This window comes from Equus asinus, chromosome 3, assembly GCF_041296235.1.
Source record: "Equus asinus isolate D_3611 breed Donkey chromosome 3, EquAss-T2T_v2, whole genome shotgun sequence".
Classification (NCBI taxonomy): domain Eukaryota; kingdom Metazoa; phylum Chordata; class Mammalia; order Perissodactyla; family Equidae; genus Equus; species Equus asinus.
Genome location: NC_091792.1, coordinates 35,808,524 through 35,823,803, shown reverse-complemented (window position 1 = coordinate 35,823,803; position 15,280 = coordinate 35,808,524). Strand labels below are relative to the sequence as shown.

The following is a 15,280-nucleotide window of genomic DNA, read 5'->3' as shown; positions in this document are numbered from 1 at the left end:
ATTTTTCAAATAAACATTTTTAAAGTACAAAATATATACGTTGATTCTAATGTGTTCATTGGAACCCAAATACTATTTACCTGAAAAACAAGCGTATTTGTTGGTTACAAAGGGAGTCTAAACCCTAAATAAAAGATTCAATAAATTCAACCAGCAGCCTTCTTCCTCACTATTTTATAGCGTTTAATTCCTAAAACTCACACCTACAATAGACATCTATTTCAAAACCTGAGTAAGTCTATTCCAGTTCTATCCTGTTGTTAATTTACTAACAACGGATGTTCATCCGCTACTTACCTCACTTTCTGGGATATCATTACATACCTCCTAATCGTTCTCCTTTTTCATAAGATTTAATTAACTATTGAGATTTATGTGCAGAGTCCACATCCATTGTGTTAGAAACGCAAACAATGCACTCTTCCCTCTGGTCCTGAGAGGAGCTTACCTCAAATACTGTTTTAAGGCACTTGTGATTGTCTTCACTTCCCAGTCTATGGAATTCTCCAGGTCCACCTCATTACATGTTTTTACATCTATTGAGCAAGCAAAAAAGAAAATATAATTAAAACCTTGACCCTTCAAAGGTCCACTTGCCTGACTTACAAAGCTTCCATTTTCAAATGGCCAAACCACAAATAATTAACTCTGTGGCTTCTTAAAAGATATTATATATGCTTCCTTATAATGCTATAAGCCATGTTCTATTATTAGACATTTCTAGGACTTTAGAAAAGTGTAGCGGAGCTAAAAGTAAAACGATAAGGGCAGGGCTGGGAGGAGGGAAGAAATGGACATAGGATAGCATTTCACATTCACAACTGCAAAGCAGGTATAGCTATCATTATTATTATTATTATTATTATTATTAAAGGTACTACTCAGTAGCCATGGTTTACAGCATGTGGTATTTGCATTGTCTGTATATTTTAACACATTTCAAGTGGCATTACTGCTGCCACACTGTCTTACGACAGAGGAAACAGGCAGCACCATTAATGGTAAAATGGCTATTAGTTTGACGAGTTAGTGGGGGCAGGAATGATAAGTTTGTTCCCACACTTCTAAGATTTGTACTCATCATATTATCTTCCTGAAGATTAATGCATGATCAACCAAAATAGAAATATGATGATACATAAACTTAAAAAGTCATTTATGGGTAATCTTTCACATTAACACTACAATTTATACACTCATCTAGGAAATATTTATTGGAAGCCTCAGTGTAACACTTCTGACATTCATTCTAAATTAAACTAGCTGTCTTTGTCCTAAAATTATGTTAATGATGTATTCCTTTCAAACAGCTAGTAAGCTCTAAAGAGGAAGATGTGTGGCTTAAAAAAAAGGAGAGAGGAAGAGAAGAGACGTAGTAAATTCCAGAGAGGAAAAAGTCAGTCTTGGTGGAAATAAAAGAAAAGGCTGGTGGGAAAGGCAAGCATCTGAGCAGGGTGGCATCTTCGATCCTCGGAAGGCTGAGCTACTGCACTCGGCTGAGGTATAGCATCACACACCTGGGCTTAAATCTCCACCATCACCCCACTCTGACCAGCCCCACTACCCCAGGCAAGTCGGTTCCAAACCTCCCCAACCTTCAGGTCTTCATCTGCACAATGGAGATAATGTAAACACTCTCATGGAACTACTGACAGCATCAAAGCACATCAGGAATGCGCACCGAGTTCCACAAATTATTAAATGAGTAGGTAATTACTACAGCTGAGTCACTGAAAAGTATATCAAAGGGAGGGAGCAGTAAATGGGTTATGATGACTAATACCACACAATCAATAGAAACTTGCCTGGTTTTTAACACTCTGATCATGCAAAAGAGAAATTAAGAGATTCGTGGAAGACTTTATTTCTCCAGAATGATGTTTCAACTAAGACCCAAAAAAACCAATTGTTCTGGGTTTTTTTTTTTCTCCCTTACACTGTATTTGTCTATGTAGGAAAGGAAACATCTTGTTAGTATTTCCTTTTTAAAAGCACTAAAAAGAAAACCCTGTCAAAATGGGACTACCACATTAAGTCATTCATGCCACTTAAAAAGTTTTAGTCTTCAGCATGAGGAAGGATGGATGACAACTCAATTTATTCCCCAACTTTTTAAAAATAAAGTAAAACAGGAAGTGGCGCTGATTTCACAGCCATAACGTCATACATATGAAGTCAATTACTCAAAAGTCTGGAGACTTTTTAAAGCACTTCAGCGGTTCTTGATTACAGCAACTGACAGCCATATGCAATAAACTACAACAATGGCAATTGACACTGATTACATTTTGATCAGTTCCTACAATTCAGAACTCATTTGTTACTGAGCTTGTCAGACAAGCCACAGATACATTCAAGAAATCAAATTAAGCACCCTGATTAAAGGTGCAATCCTTTATAACCAGGACTAAATAATTCTGTTCTAAAGGCTTTGCCAACCAATTACTTCAGTAACTGAATATTCTCTCTCATTAAATCAATTATTTAAATCTCATTTTAACATACAAGTCAGATAACATTTTCAATCAACTTGCTACCAGCAAATCACCATTTTAAAATCCAGAAGGCTTCTTAAGGAAATCTTTTATTTCCAGCTTTCTACCAGATTATCATTCCATATTTTGAAAATTATATTCTTTCGATGGAAAGATAAGCCATTCTTTGAATTCATGGGGAAAACAGTAGCTGTCACATCAGAAGCTAATGACTGCATAGTTTCTAGGTACTAATCTTCTACTAAATTTTCACTGTTTTCAAATAACTCAATCATCCCTAGCAGTTCTTCACAATCAGTGGACGCACTGGGACTAGGTAAATTTGTCAATAACTTACCTGGGATTCAAACTTAAAAATGCATTTGGAGTGTTTAATCAGAATATATATGCTATCACAAATAAGGTAGAAATTCTGCTTCCTTTCTAGCCAAGGAATACCACCTCATGGATTAGTTTAAAATCTAAACTAACAGGCACAGATACAAACAGTTGACTTTTTATTTGGTTAAATATTTCATAATTACATAACCAGTGGTCATTCTTTGAAACTGGAAATTTTCAACCCAACCTAAATGCAAAGTGCTGGCACCCAACTGAACATTGACTTGGATCTCATTTTAAAGTACCTGAAGAAGCACAGTGATTGAATGAATTTTGAGAGTATACTTTATAATCCAAAGTCAGAACTTTTTCAGTTACATTAGTTTACTTTTTCCCCCAATCCATGTGAAAAAGCTGGCCTACAAAGAAAATAAACAAAGTCATATTTTTAAAATATAACTCTTCTGAATTAGTTTTCTTTCTGTTTTCTATGATTGTGTGTCTAAAAATAAATAAAATCATCCAGCCTTTTTTGCAAATTAAATTTAGAAATAACTACCCAAGTCACCAGCACACACAAGCTATGACCACATTTTCTCACAACTTCCCCTCCCCTCCTCTGAGGTTTTCATTCTGAAGTGGGGAAGAAGGAAGAATACATCACAATTCTACCTCATCTCAGTTCTAACCTACCAATAACTATTGTAATGAATCTGCTACATTCTCGCTCCATTGACTCACCCAAAGACACCTCATCTGATATTTCTCCCTGCCTTCCCTAACTGCTTCAAATATCTATTAAAAAAAACTTTTACCAAACTATGTGTGTCCTGTGTTACGCAAAAGGGAAGGAAAGGAGAAACATCTGTGAAAGGCAGGCAGGCCACGGCTCACTTGGGCATTTCCTTCCGGGAACTTAAGAAACTTGGTCCAGGGAAAGGCTGGGAGGCTGCGAAATCCAGCAGACCACAACCTTCCGCTCCCAGGATGGAAGAAGACTAAGAAGGCAAACAACTCTCATCATCCTGGGGAGGAAGGCAGCTGCCCACTCCTTCACGTGGCCTGGAGGAGTACAAATGACCTGCCTATTTAGAGAACTTTCTATAATCAACTGCCAATAGTATTTCATGTTGGCATCGCTGAAGAGAAAAAAAAAGAGGTGGAGGGAGGAGGATGGGAGGAGAAGGTGATGGGGAAGGGGGAGAAGGGGGGAGGGGCAGGCGAGGAGTGGGGGGAGGGGCAGCGGAGGGGGAGGGGACAGGGAGGAAGAATAATGGAGAGAAACATTCTTCTCTATTTTACTCTTAAATGTGAAGGGTGAAAACACACCAAAAAAGGAGACAAGTGAAGAAAATATGCAAGATATTAAGCATGCATCCTTTCTTCAGAAATCACAAACTTTTACACAAGAGTATTTAAATACTTAAAACATTTTAAACAAATATTATAAAAATATTTTATGTAGAAATGGTAATAATAGAAAAATAACCGAAGTAAATAATTAGCTCTCAAGAACTAAAGAAACCAAGTAAGGTATATGGAAGTTCTTGTCAAAAAATATTAAATGGCTTGGAACTTTTCTCAGACACTTAAAAATTAGATTATTTCTCATTCCTATAAAGAAAAACACATTACAAACTATTATTTGAAAAAATACAAATTTGAAATAAACATTACCTAGAAGAATAGCAATTTTAAAAAATAACTGCCTAGTGCCACAAAGGAGCAAAATCATCAAAATTAACTTATCTAAAGGGAGAAAAAACATTGATTGGTTTAAAAGAGCAGAGTTAAAAATGTGGCAGACTTCCCCAATTTTTTTTCTCTGTAAGATATATAGCCCTAAAACAATGTAGAGAGGTGGAAAAAATTGGAGAAAAAGAATACCCAGGGGAGAATATATACACAACTATTCAGAAACTCTCTAGTTCTTTTTTTGGAAGAGGTATAAATTATTTCAATTTGAACACTCACTGGATCACAGGATGAAAGGAAAGAATTATCTTAAGGAAATGTAAATTTATTAGAAGATAGTGAATAAATCTATTTTTTTGAGAGCTAAAGTTTGAGTTGGCAACAAAGCAACAAGAAAATGGTATGAATGCCAATAAAAATCCAAAGTTTGCAATTGACAATCAAACTCATACTAGGAATTACAGATTATTAAAAATTTATATTGGGGCCGGCCCTGTGGCCGAGTGTGGAGCGTGCTCTGCTTCAGCTGGCCAGGGTTCACCAGTTCAGATCCTGGGTGTGGATCTATGCACCACTCAGCAAGCCATGCTGTGGTGGCATCCCACAAAGAGAAACTGGAATGACCTACAACTAGGATATACATCCAGCTATGTACTGGAGTAGGGAGGAAAAAAAAAAGAGGAAGATTGGCAACAGATGTTAGCTCACAGCCAATCTTCCTCACATACACGCAAAAAATTTATATTGTGTGGCTCACTACAATGAATTACTTAATAAGGAAATAACAAGTCGGTATCTTTCCCTTACATCAATCCTCCAACTTCCTCTGTTTGGAGAATGATAGGAGTGAAAACACAGTATTTCCTTGGCCAACAACTGAAATGAGGTTGTGTCGGGCTTGTGTCCTGGACTTCTCCACTCTGCGTCTCATGGAAAGTGAAAGCAGTTTTCCAGGTCGTGAATTTTTTAGGGTTTCACTATTTCAAAACACCTTGTAAATTAAGGACTATCTTGAGAGAGTTTCCCACGAGCGGAGGAAACTACCACCTTAGCTCAGGGATGCAGAGCCTGCGGGATTTTATGAGACTAAGAACACATTTTGAGACAGCTTAACACTTCAGCGTGACCACAGAAACATCCTTGTTCGAACCTCCCTTGAACATTAAACAAGTAAATAATAAAAATAATGCTAGGATCCTTATGACCAATTTACTGCCAAAGTGTGCCGTTCAGCCAAAATATCCCCTTCTGATACCCACAGAGTCTTCCAGTTCTAATCATCATAACACCATCTTGGAAATGAGAGAAGTGTTTCTAATTTTAAAATTAACTAAAAGCAGATGCTGTCATCCCATTAAACTCTTCCAGCTGCTACTGAACCACTGGCAACCTGAGTCTATTTAATTTGGAGACCACTAATGGTAAAAAGGAAAATCTGACTGCCAAAATTGCACACCCTAGTTAAACCAGAGAGGCAGAAAATGAAAACAGCTCATGAAAGCAAATGTATTCTAACACAGCTCTCCAACCAATGACGGGCAATTTTTCCTGTGGTTAATAGCTAAAAAAAGGTGGATGCTTATTAAATCCTTAATTCAAATATAGCCAAACAAACAATCCTACCTGTAACATGCCAGGTGATTTTATTCATCGTGGTTTATGCTTCCTAAAAATGAGTCTTTGCTACAATGCTTTAAGATGCAGATGGGTTTAAACGCATTGACAGCATACCTGGGGGCACTGTTAATACTGATTAATTAAAGTGAGATATCAAATTAATATTTAGCAAGGTCATAACGACAGATTGGGTTGACATACAGGCCCCTAAAGCCTGATGAGTTAGCATCACTCCTCAAGAGGCAGTCTGCTTTGGGGTGGGGAGAGAAGTGGGGCATCTTACAGGTGGCACTGAATTGACAGCAGTGTGTAATGTAAAAACGCTTTGTCATTCACATAATGTCTGCGGTAATCAAATGAATTCACTTTCTGGCTTCCTCTAGTCTGTGATGCCAAAGAACACTGTGTTATCAGCACAGATGGAGCATGCATGGTTCTGGAGAAGAGCCTGGTGCAAACTACAAACAAGCCACTGTGAATACCAATGAATCCCTGAGAATCAGACCCTTGCTGTCAAGTGACAGTTTTGGAAGCTCCATAAAAATGAGCGAGTCCCAGTGGTCTTGTCCAACCAAATGTACTGTCAAGACTCTGGACAGGCGATTTGGAAGCCATGCAAATCAGAGAGGCCTGGCTGCTACTTTCCTGTGAGAAGCAAGCACAAGAAGACATTCACCCATGAGCTGCATTCTTTTTTTCTTCCATTTTTTACTAAGTAAAGAGGGAGGGGATAATCTGTGCTGATGTACTCATCTACTTATCTGAGTCAACTGTCTCTGCTCAGGAGAAAACTACTCTATGCAGCAGAAGAAAGGAATGGATTCACAAGTATGCTGTACGTTCCTATGAAACATTAAGTTGTGAAGTCAATAAACAAACAAATAATGCATGGAAAATGATTAGAAAAGAGGCATACCCATCAACATACTCAGAAGTCTCTGGACCTTTGAACTCACCCCCACAACTCTGTACAATCCTTGGTCATTTATACCTATTGGAAGAGACAAAATGTTAGCAAAATCCAAGACTGTCATATTTTAAAAGCTGTCAACACTTGCATTCAGAATCTTTGCTAACTCACATTAGCAGCATTCCTGTTGGCTATAAAAAAGTTTGACAAAACCAAGTATTTACCAACTTGTTTTAGCAGGCTGGTATTCATGAGCTACAGTTGGAAAATAACCTCATAAAAACAATGTTCCGGGGCCAGCCCTGTGGCCAAGTGGTTGAGTTCCTGCGCTCCGCTTTGGCGGCCCAGGGTTTCGCCGGTTCGGATCCTGGGCGCAGACGTGGCACCGCTTATCAGGCCACGTTGAGGTGGTGTCCCACATGACCCAACTAGAAGGACCCACAACTAAAATATACAACTATGTACTGGGGGGATTTGGGGAGAAAAAGCAGAAAGAAAAAAAAAAAAGATTGGCAACAGTTGTTAGCTCAGGTGCCAATCTTTAAAAAAAACAACAATGTTCCATGTTGAGAAAATGTAATGAGTCAACATTAACGAAATAAGTTACTTAAGTAATACTCATGTGAATCAATGCAATTTGTAAAGATGCATGGTAACTCTCATGTTTATTATGTTTACTTATTCTGGACATTTTTCTCAAAAAGTTTTAGCCTTTTAAAAATAATATGGTGCCGATAAGTACACAGAAAAAAATCATTGTTTGGATGACTCTTGAAGACCATGGAAATGCATTTAAAACTAGGACAGAACTGGTTTTGGTTTTTTGGGGGTTTTTTTAAGAGCTGTTACATGCACTGTCCAGTTAGAAGCTCTGAATCTTCAAATGAGTATCACCACATACAACCCATCAAAACGAATCCAGTCCCGGCAGTCTCTTTGTGCAGAGAGCTGGCAACAAAGGATCCCTGTGCACAGCAGACAAGAAGTAAAGGCAAGAATGTTTATGGTCAAACATAATTTAGGACGTTGAACTCATGGCCTTGTTTGGATTCTGATTTGAACAAACCAATTGTAAAAGGACATTTTCGAGGCAATCAGGAAACTTAGAGTTGCATTATGTCAGAAAATGTCTATATTTTTTAAGTTACACACTGAAAGGAGTGAAAGTAACATTATCTTAAATTTGCTTTAAGATCGAGGGAAGGATAGAGGAGGCAATTTCAGCAAAATCCTGGTCATTGTTGAGTCTGAGCAATAAGAACATGGGAGTTCATTGTACCACACTGTCTACTTTTTTTTATGCTTGAAAACTTTTATAATAAAATAATGACTTCCAAAATACGTGACTTCTCCTCTTTATTTTTCAAAAGAATTGCAGCTTTCTGCTTGTGTTTATTTTCTGCACTACCAAGGTTAAAGCTAACAAGAACATGACTGGCTCACAAAGAGGTGATGCCTCTAATCCCCAAAGTTTCCAAAACAACACAACAGCAAAAAGGCCGCCAAATTTGCCCAAGGGATCTTACTTTCTTTTCGCCTCCCTGCACAGGGTGATGAAAAGAATATCAGACAGAGTCTAAAGAACTGGATTCAAGTCACAGCTCAGTCCCTCCTGAGCTCGGAGACCTAGGGCAAGACAGGAAACCTCTCTGAGTCTTGATGCTGCATCTGAGATCAAGGAAGTGCCCTGTTACTGTGGGAGAGAAATGAGATGATACTAACACGTATTCTGTCAAATATAACACACACACACAAGCTCTTATTACTCCTTGCAAAAATGAGTATTTCTTTCCCTTCTACTTCTCTTTTTTGCCTTTTATTTATTTCTCCTTATTCTTTTTTTTAAGCTTCTCAAATGTCCTATTTGTCTTTTATGTGTCACACTATGCTCCCCCAAAATTCGCATGTTGAATTCCTAATACCCAGAACCTCAGAATATGACTATAGTTGGAAACAAGGTCTTTAAAAGAGGTAATTCCGTTGAAATGAGGTCATTAGGGTGGGCCCTAATCCAATACAACTGGTCTCCTTATAAGAAGAGATTAGGACACAGACACACACACAGAGGGAAGACAACATGAAAACACAGGGAGAGGATGGCCATCAGCAAGCCAAGGAGAGAGGCCTTGGAAGAAACCAACCCAGCCAACACCTTGATCTCAGATTTCCAGCTCTGAGAATTGTGAGAAAACAAACTTCTGTTGTTTAAGTCCCCAGTCTGTGGCACTTTATAATGGCAGCCCTAGCAAACACATACGCCTCTCTCAACAATCTCAATAGAACTCAAAGAACCAGAAGAGCAAAGGCTAGCCCTTCAGTCTACTCACGTCTATTCAGAACGCTAACAAATCAAAGCAGCAGAGAGGCACCTTCCGGAGGGAGAATGCTCACTGACTCCAGCAGAGGAGACAAATACAGGTCAGCCCTGCCAGCAGTTGGAAAAAAGAAAAGGAAATTGTCAAAAAACACAAAAATCAGAGTTTGAGCCTATTACAGGAGAAAAGACTGGGCCTCACTCCTGCCTTCTCCTAGAGGCCAGAAGGCCATGGCCAGAATTTAAAATACCAGAGGGTTTTTTTCAATCCTGATCTATTTAAGAAACCTAAAACAGTTTGACCTCGGAGCCAGAAGCCAAAAGAGCAAGTCATACTCTGCAGTCAAACAAACGTCCCTGAACGAGAAGTGCCTGAAATATACGGAGAAATGAAATAAGAACGTTACTTCAGCAATAATCATCACTCTGTGCTGGTAATTACTATCAGATAATTGATCAAGTTCAAGTTCATCAACCGGAGAGAAGGAGAGTTAATTGCTAATGCATAATGAAGGGTGCAAAGGGGAATTAATGCTACTCAACACACTTTTAACTTTTTTGAAAATGAAATTTAAATAAACCTTGCACGGAAGCAGCTTGGAAACAGCATGTAAAACATACACATTCAAGTTGTGTAGGATTTTCGTTTCTTGTTACACTGTCCATAAAAGCTCTGGACTAAGAGAATTGTAACATACTCTATATCTATGGACACATACATGTCATACAAAAGACATGAAACAGATACATGGAAGAATAAAAACCAATCGATATGCCAAGTCCTATGAGTGGGTTTATCATATCCTCTCCAGCTTCTCTTCCAAATTTCCATCTTTCAGCCAAACGGATCACTATTTATTTTCTCTTTTTTTTTTTTTTTGAGGAAGATTAGCCCTGAGCTAACATCTGCCACCAATTCTCCTTTTTGCTGAGGAAGACTGGCCCTGAGATAACATCCGTGACCATCCATCTTCCTCTACTTTATATATGGGATGCCCACCACAGCATGGCTTGCCAAGCGGTGCCATGTCCACACCCAGGATCCGAACCGGCGAACCGTGGGCCACCAAAGAAGAACATGCAAACTTAACTGCTGTGCCACCGAGCCGACCCTGAGATCACTATTTCTAATTGCCAAGTATGAGAATTCTGAAATTCTCTTTGACTTCGTCTCTGTCACTTTCCAAATTCAATAGGTCAATGTCCACATTTTCTTCAAACTTCAGACTAACCTCTGCTTCTTCAACACAGTCTTGAATTTTATGCACACACATTTCTTAAGCCATCCTTGCAGGGAGACACACAACCATAAACCATTCTGAACATCATCATCGTTTTTTTTCTGTTTGTATTTTTCAAACCACTTTGATCATGTGAGATCTCTTCCATTCCCATTGAAGAGTAAGCCATCAGATCAAGTCCAAATTCCTCAGCTGAACAAGTATGTAAGGCATAAAGACATAAACATTCAAATGGGCCCCACCTCGCCAACCCACGTTTACTGCAGATTATTGGCCTTAATCAGAGCAGATCCCCAACTATTACCCACAAACAACCAAATTCATTCCCACCTCAGGCGGAAGTCTCCTCTGAGACCAGCATTCCTCCCCTTCTCCTCACAACTTACTCATCTGTCCAATATTTATTCATCAAATATGTGCCAGGCGCTATCCTAGCCGCCCAAGATTCAACAGTGAGCAAAATAAAGTCCCATCCAGACCTTCAAAACTAGATCAAATCTCTCCTTTTCTGATACCACCCCACAGTGATAGTCCCTTTTTCAGAACATGACTCATAATTAGTTCCTTTTGACACTTGATTACATTTTAAAACAAGCCCACAGTCTCGTATTCACAATTCCCAAAATGAAAAATCGGAATATTTGACCTGACATCAGGTTAAGTCTGTATTTTTCCCCATTCAGTATGAATATTCATATTTCACCACGGTAAAAGTAATTTCTACACCAAACCTATCTGGAGGTGTTGTATACTATACAGCATACGTTCCATATTATCTTCTCTAAAGCACAGCCAACCTCAGAATTTTCAGATTAAGAATCGCGGACCTGTGTTCTACGTTCTCTCCCCAAATACACAGACATATTATCTGGAAACATACCGTCAACCTTGGTGTTTGATTTTTTGTCTTTAAAAGCTTTTATGGTGCCTTGCAAAGAATAGTTGGGTAGAGAATAGGCATGGCTAGGATGATTCAACTTGAAATTAATTTAGAATTACACATACAGATTTGACTTAGGCCAAAACAGATATTGCAATTAGGAAGTGAAAACTTCAAGTTAAAATATTCAAGTTATTAAAACTTATTCAGAATATCAAGGCTCACTGATAGATATCATTACTACAACACTTTCTAATTTTTGACAAAAATTTGTAAACTGATCAAAGTGTTTATAGGCCCAAAGATTTTTTTTCTTTTAATAAATCAGATTGGTTCTGATAGGCAGTAAAGAAAAGGTAAGTGCTCTCCATTACAGTGATGAGTAGTGGACGACAGCTGTCCCTGGGCAAAGTGGATAAGGTGAAATCAAATGCGTCTGACTTCCCACCACCTGTCTCCTCCAATCTCACACAGTGCTGTCATAGAGCACTACCCATATCTTCCTTGAGGAGAGGGTCAAGAAGGGAATCAGTCAAGTTTCATCATCATCTCTGTCCAGCCATCTCCCTCTCAGAACCCAAAGGATGCTACCAGAGCCAGAGTCTATTCAGCTCCAGAAAACACCCGCATGGAACTACTGAACACCCATGGGCATCCAGAGGCCCCTGTAGGTGGGCTAGAGAAGCAAAAGAGAAGAGACACTGTGGAACAATAAAATAATTAGATGCAAGAGAAAAATAAAACCTAAAGGGTGGATAAATTCAGTTAAACAACAGAGGTGCAGGCAAAGGCTGGAGTGGCTGCAACTGGCAAGTAAATGTGGTAAGAAGAAAACACAAAGTGGCATTTAGAGTCAAGGAAGCCGGAGAGAAAAGACTGGTAATTCACTCACACCTACATACAGACACAGACACAGACACACAGACACACAGACACACAGGAAAGGTCAACAGGGAGAAGATGAATACAAAATGAAAGGAAGGAGAAATTGTAAATAAATGAGAAGATAGGCTGGAAATTATATGACATTTTATTTCCTGTTAATTTCATATAAATTATTGCAAACAGTATATTTTAAGCACAAAGACAGAAAAAAGTGAAGACACAGGGTAAAATTAAAAAGAGAATTAAAATTAAAAGAGAGAGCAACTTGAGACCAACCCAGCCATAAAGTCTTTCCTCTCTTTTTTGGCTTCAAGAGTAGATTCTATCCCCAGTAGCTCAGTATTCTTAACACCTTGCATGGTCCTCAGCACAGGGTAAACATTTAACAAATGAACTGAATAAATTAATGAATAAACTGAATACATGATTAATAAGTTGATGAGTAAAGGAATATGGAAAGAAAATAAAGAGAGACAGAAAAAGTTATTTATAACTAGAAAAGATAGCGATAGCATTAAGGAGTAAAGCTCAAAGTAGAACATAAATACTTTTGATGGTAACAGGCAAAAAATTATTTTAAAAAATTCTCCAGGTGTAGGATTCTACAGAAATAAATAATCAATTTCCATGGGTCTGTAAATGAACATTCATTCAGCCTTCATCTGGTAACCAGCAGAGTGCTTGATACAATGAGGTAATTGATCAATTTTTGTGGAACAGGTGAACTGCTTCTTTACACTTGTGCATGTTGACGACAGAGGTGAAAGGTCATTAATGCTCATGTTCACATTCACAAGATTGACATCAAAAGTCTGCAACATGTCATTATTAATGAGGCATGTGCATGCATAAATACAAATATAGATATACATATCCCACCAGCACCGCAAAGACAAATTCTCCTAAGGGCTATGTAATGAACAAACATACAATTTTATATACATACAAATGTTAACCATAATTGTAAATATTAACTAATCTTGAGAGATTCTCGAAAATAAAAGGAAAAAAGCACTATAGGTAAAATGATTAGGAAAAACTTGTGAGGGAACATCTAGCAACAAGGCTAAGAATGATGTGCTATAAAGATGACTCAAAGAAGAGCAATGACGAGGCTCGTGAATATTGTTCCAGGTCATAGGTGAATTACAAAAATTTGATGTGTTCTTTACCGTACATTTATAACTAATCCTCAATAAGCACTATGCTTATGTGTCTGTGTAAGTACATTAAACACTTTCCAGGTTATCCACTGTGCTGAGTTACACAAAAATAAACAGGTTCATACACAAAGATACTCTTCCAAGATACTGAGCAATTCATAACATTTTAAGGTTCTGTAAAAAAAAAAATGCATGTTTATATTAAATTAGTTTTAAATATAAGCAGACAAAACCAAGAATGATTTGCTGTGTCCCATGAAAGTGACAATAACACTTGACATCATAAATTTAAGATACTATATTTATATAATTACAGAATTCTAAAACTTTGGTAGAAAAAAATGCACTGTTTTTAACACTTACAATGCATTAAGTACTTCAAAAAGCAGGGTAAGAGACAATTTCTAATCACGAGCACAGTTAGAAGATTATAGCTGTACAAAGATAAGCAGCTCAAAATGATACTCAGTAACATTTTAACCTTTCTAGATCTTGGGGCCCTCATTAAAAAAAAAAAAAGCATATCCTGGAAACACAGATTTGTTAAGGTTGTAAGATATAAATTATTATCGAGATTACTGATATCCTGGAAACTTCTACCTCCAGCCTCTCCCAGTTGTGCGACCTGGCAAGTTACTCAATCTCTGTCTCAACTTCTTTATTTGGAAAATGAGAGTAATGATGGAACGAGACTGTTGTGAAAATTAAAGGGGATAATGTTCGTAAAGCATTTGCATGAGCCTCACATGCCCAGCACTCATTAAACACTTTAATTGTAGCATAAAATAAAAATTAATATCAAAAAGCCAGGCACAAGACATATAAAAGTCACCCTAACCAAGGGCATGTAGTCTACAGTCCACTTTCATAAAATAAACCACATGTTGGGAAGAGAGTCAAAGTTTATTTAATATGGATGACTCACGGAAAATATAAAATTCCCCTTCACCAGTACATTTGGAATTTCTCCCCAGGATGATAATTATTTGGGCAGCAGACAGAAAAACATGACAGACAGCTACTATCTGCCAGGAAGTAATCTGCATTTTCCCTTCCTGTGAAGTCTTGCTTTCACTTTCATGTTGGCCCTCACATAGTCTTTTCATATGAATCCATTTCTGTAGTATGATGAATAGCCTCCCCGCCAGCAGACACTTTCAGGAAAGGTCTTATGATTTCACTCACATGGTCTTCCCACACCCAAACCAACCAGAGACTGAGCTCAGAAATCCAACAGCTTGGCACAATGAGGGCAGCTGTACCTACCGAGGCTGCCCGTCACATCCACTTCTGCTACTGCTTCCCATCCCAGCACAAGTGAGAAGTACACAAAAAGCACAAGGCAAATATCCAATTTCAGGTCTAAGCCAATATTTCTGGAAGTACTGATAATTTCAAGACTCTTCAGACAAATCTAGGCTTGACTCTAAGTCTCATCATCTCAAATCCAAGTCTCAAATACAAAGGGTATTTGGTTTATTAGCTGCTACCTCTGTATTAGGGTCAGAATGGACTGTACATTGCCAATACGCTGTGAAGATGGCCTCTTGTCTAGTTTCTAGCCAACACAAGAGAAAGAATTTTTGCTTCAGACCAGACAACCAACCGCTTTTTACTATTCCTTGTACCAAGCCAGTGGGCAGGGTGCTTAAATAGGGGCTAAAGGAAAGCTACAGAATAACATAGAATCTCCTCCTTCATTAGTAACACTTGGTGTCCCAAACGCTCCCCAGAGGTCTGAAGCCTAGCTGTCTCAGGA

The 15,280-nt window shown here is 38.2% G+C and overlaps 1 protein-coding gene across 7 annotated transcripts in view; it reads right to left on the bottom strand.

The window, feature by feature from the left end:
- Window positions 1–15,280, bottom strand: part of ARHGAP10 (Rho GTPase activating protein 10) — a 294,014-nt gene that overhangs the window by 107,876 nt on the left and 170,858 nt on the right. For 5 of the 7 annotated variants that reach the window (XM_070504870.1, XM_014838145.3, XM_014838148.3 and 2 more), the window contains 2 exons: window positions 7,045–7,119; window positions 449–536 (listed from right to left, as the gene is read on the bottom strand). In XM_070504870.1, coding sequence (XP_070360971.1) covers window positions 449–536; window positions 7,045–7,119 — 163 coding nt within the window. The remainder of the gene's footprint in view (window positions 1–448; window positions 537–7,044; window positions 7,120–15,280) is intronic. The other 2 variants (XM_070504868.1, XM_070504869.1) reach the window with 1 other exon arrangement.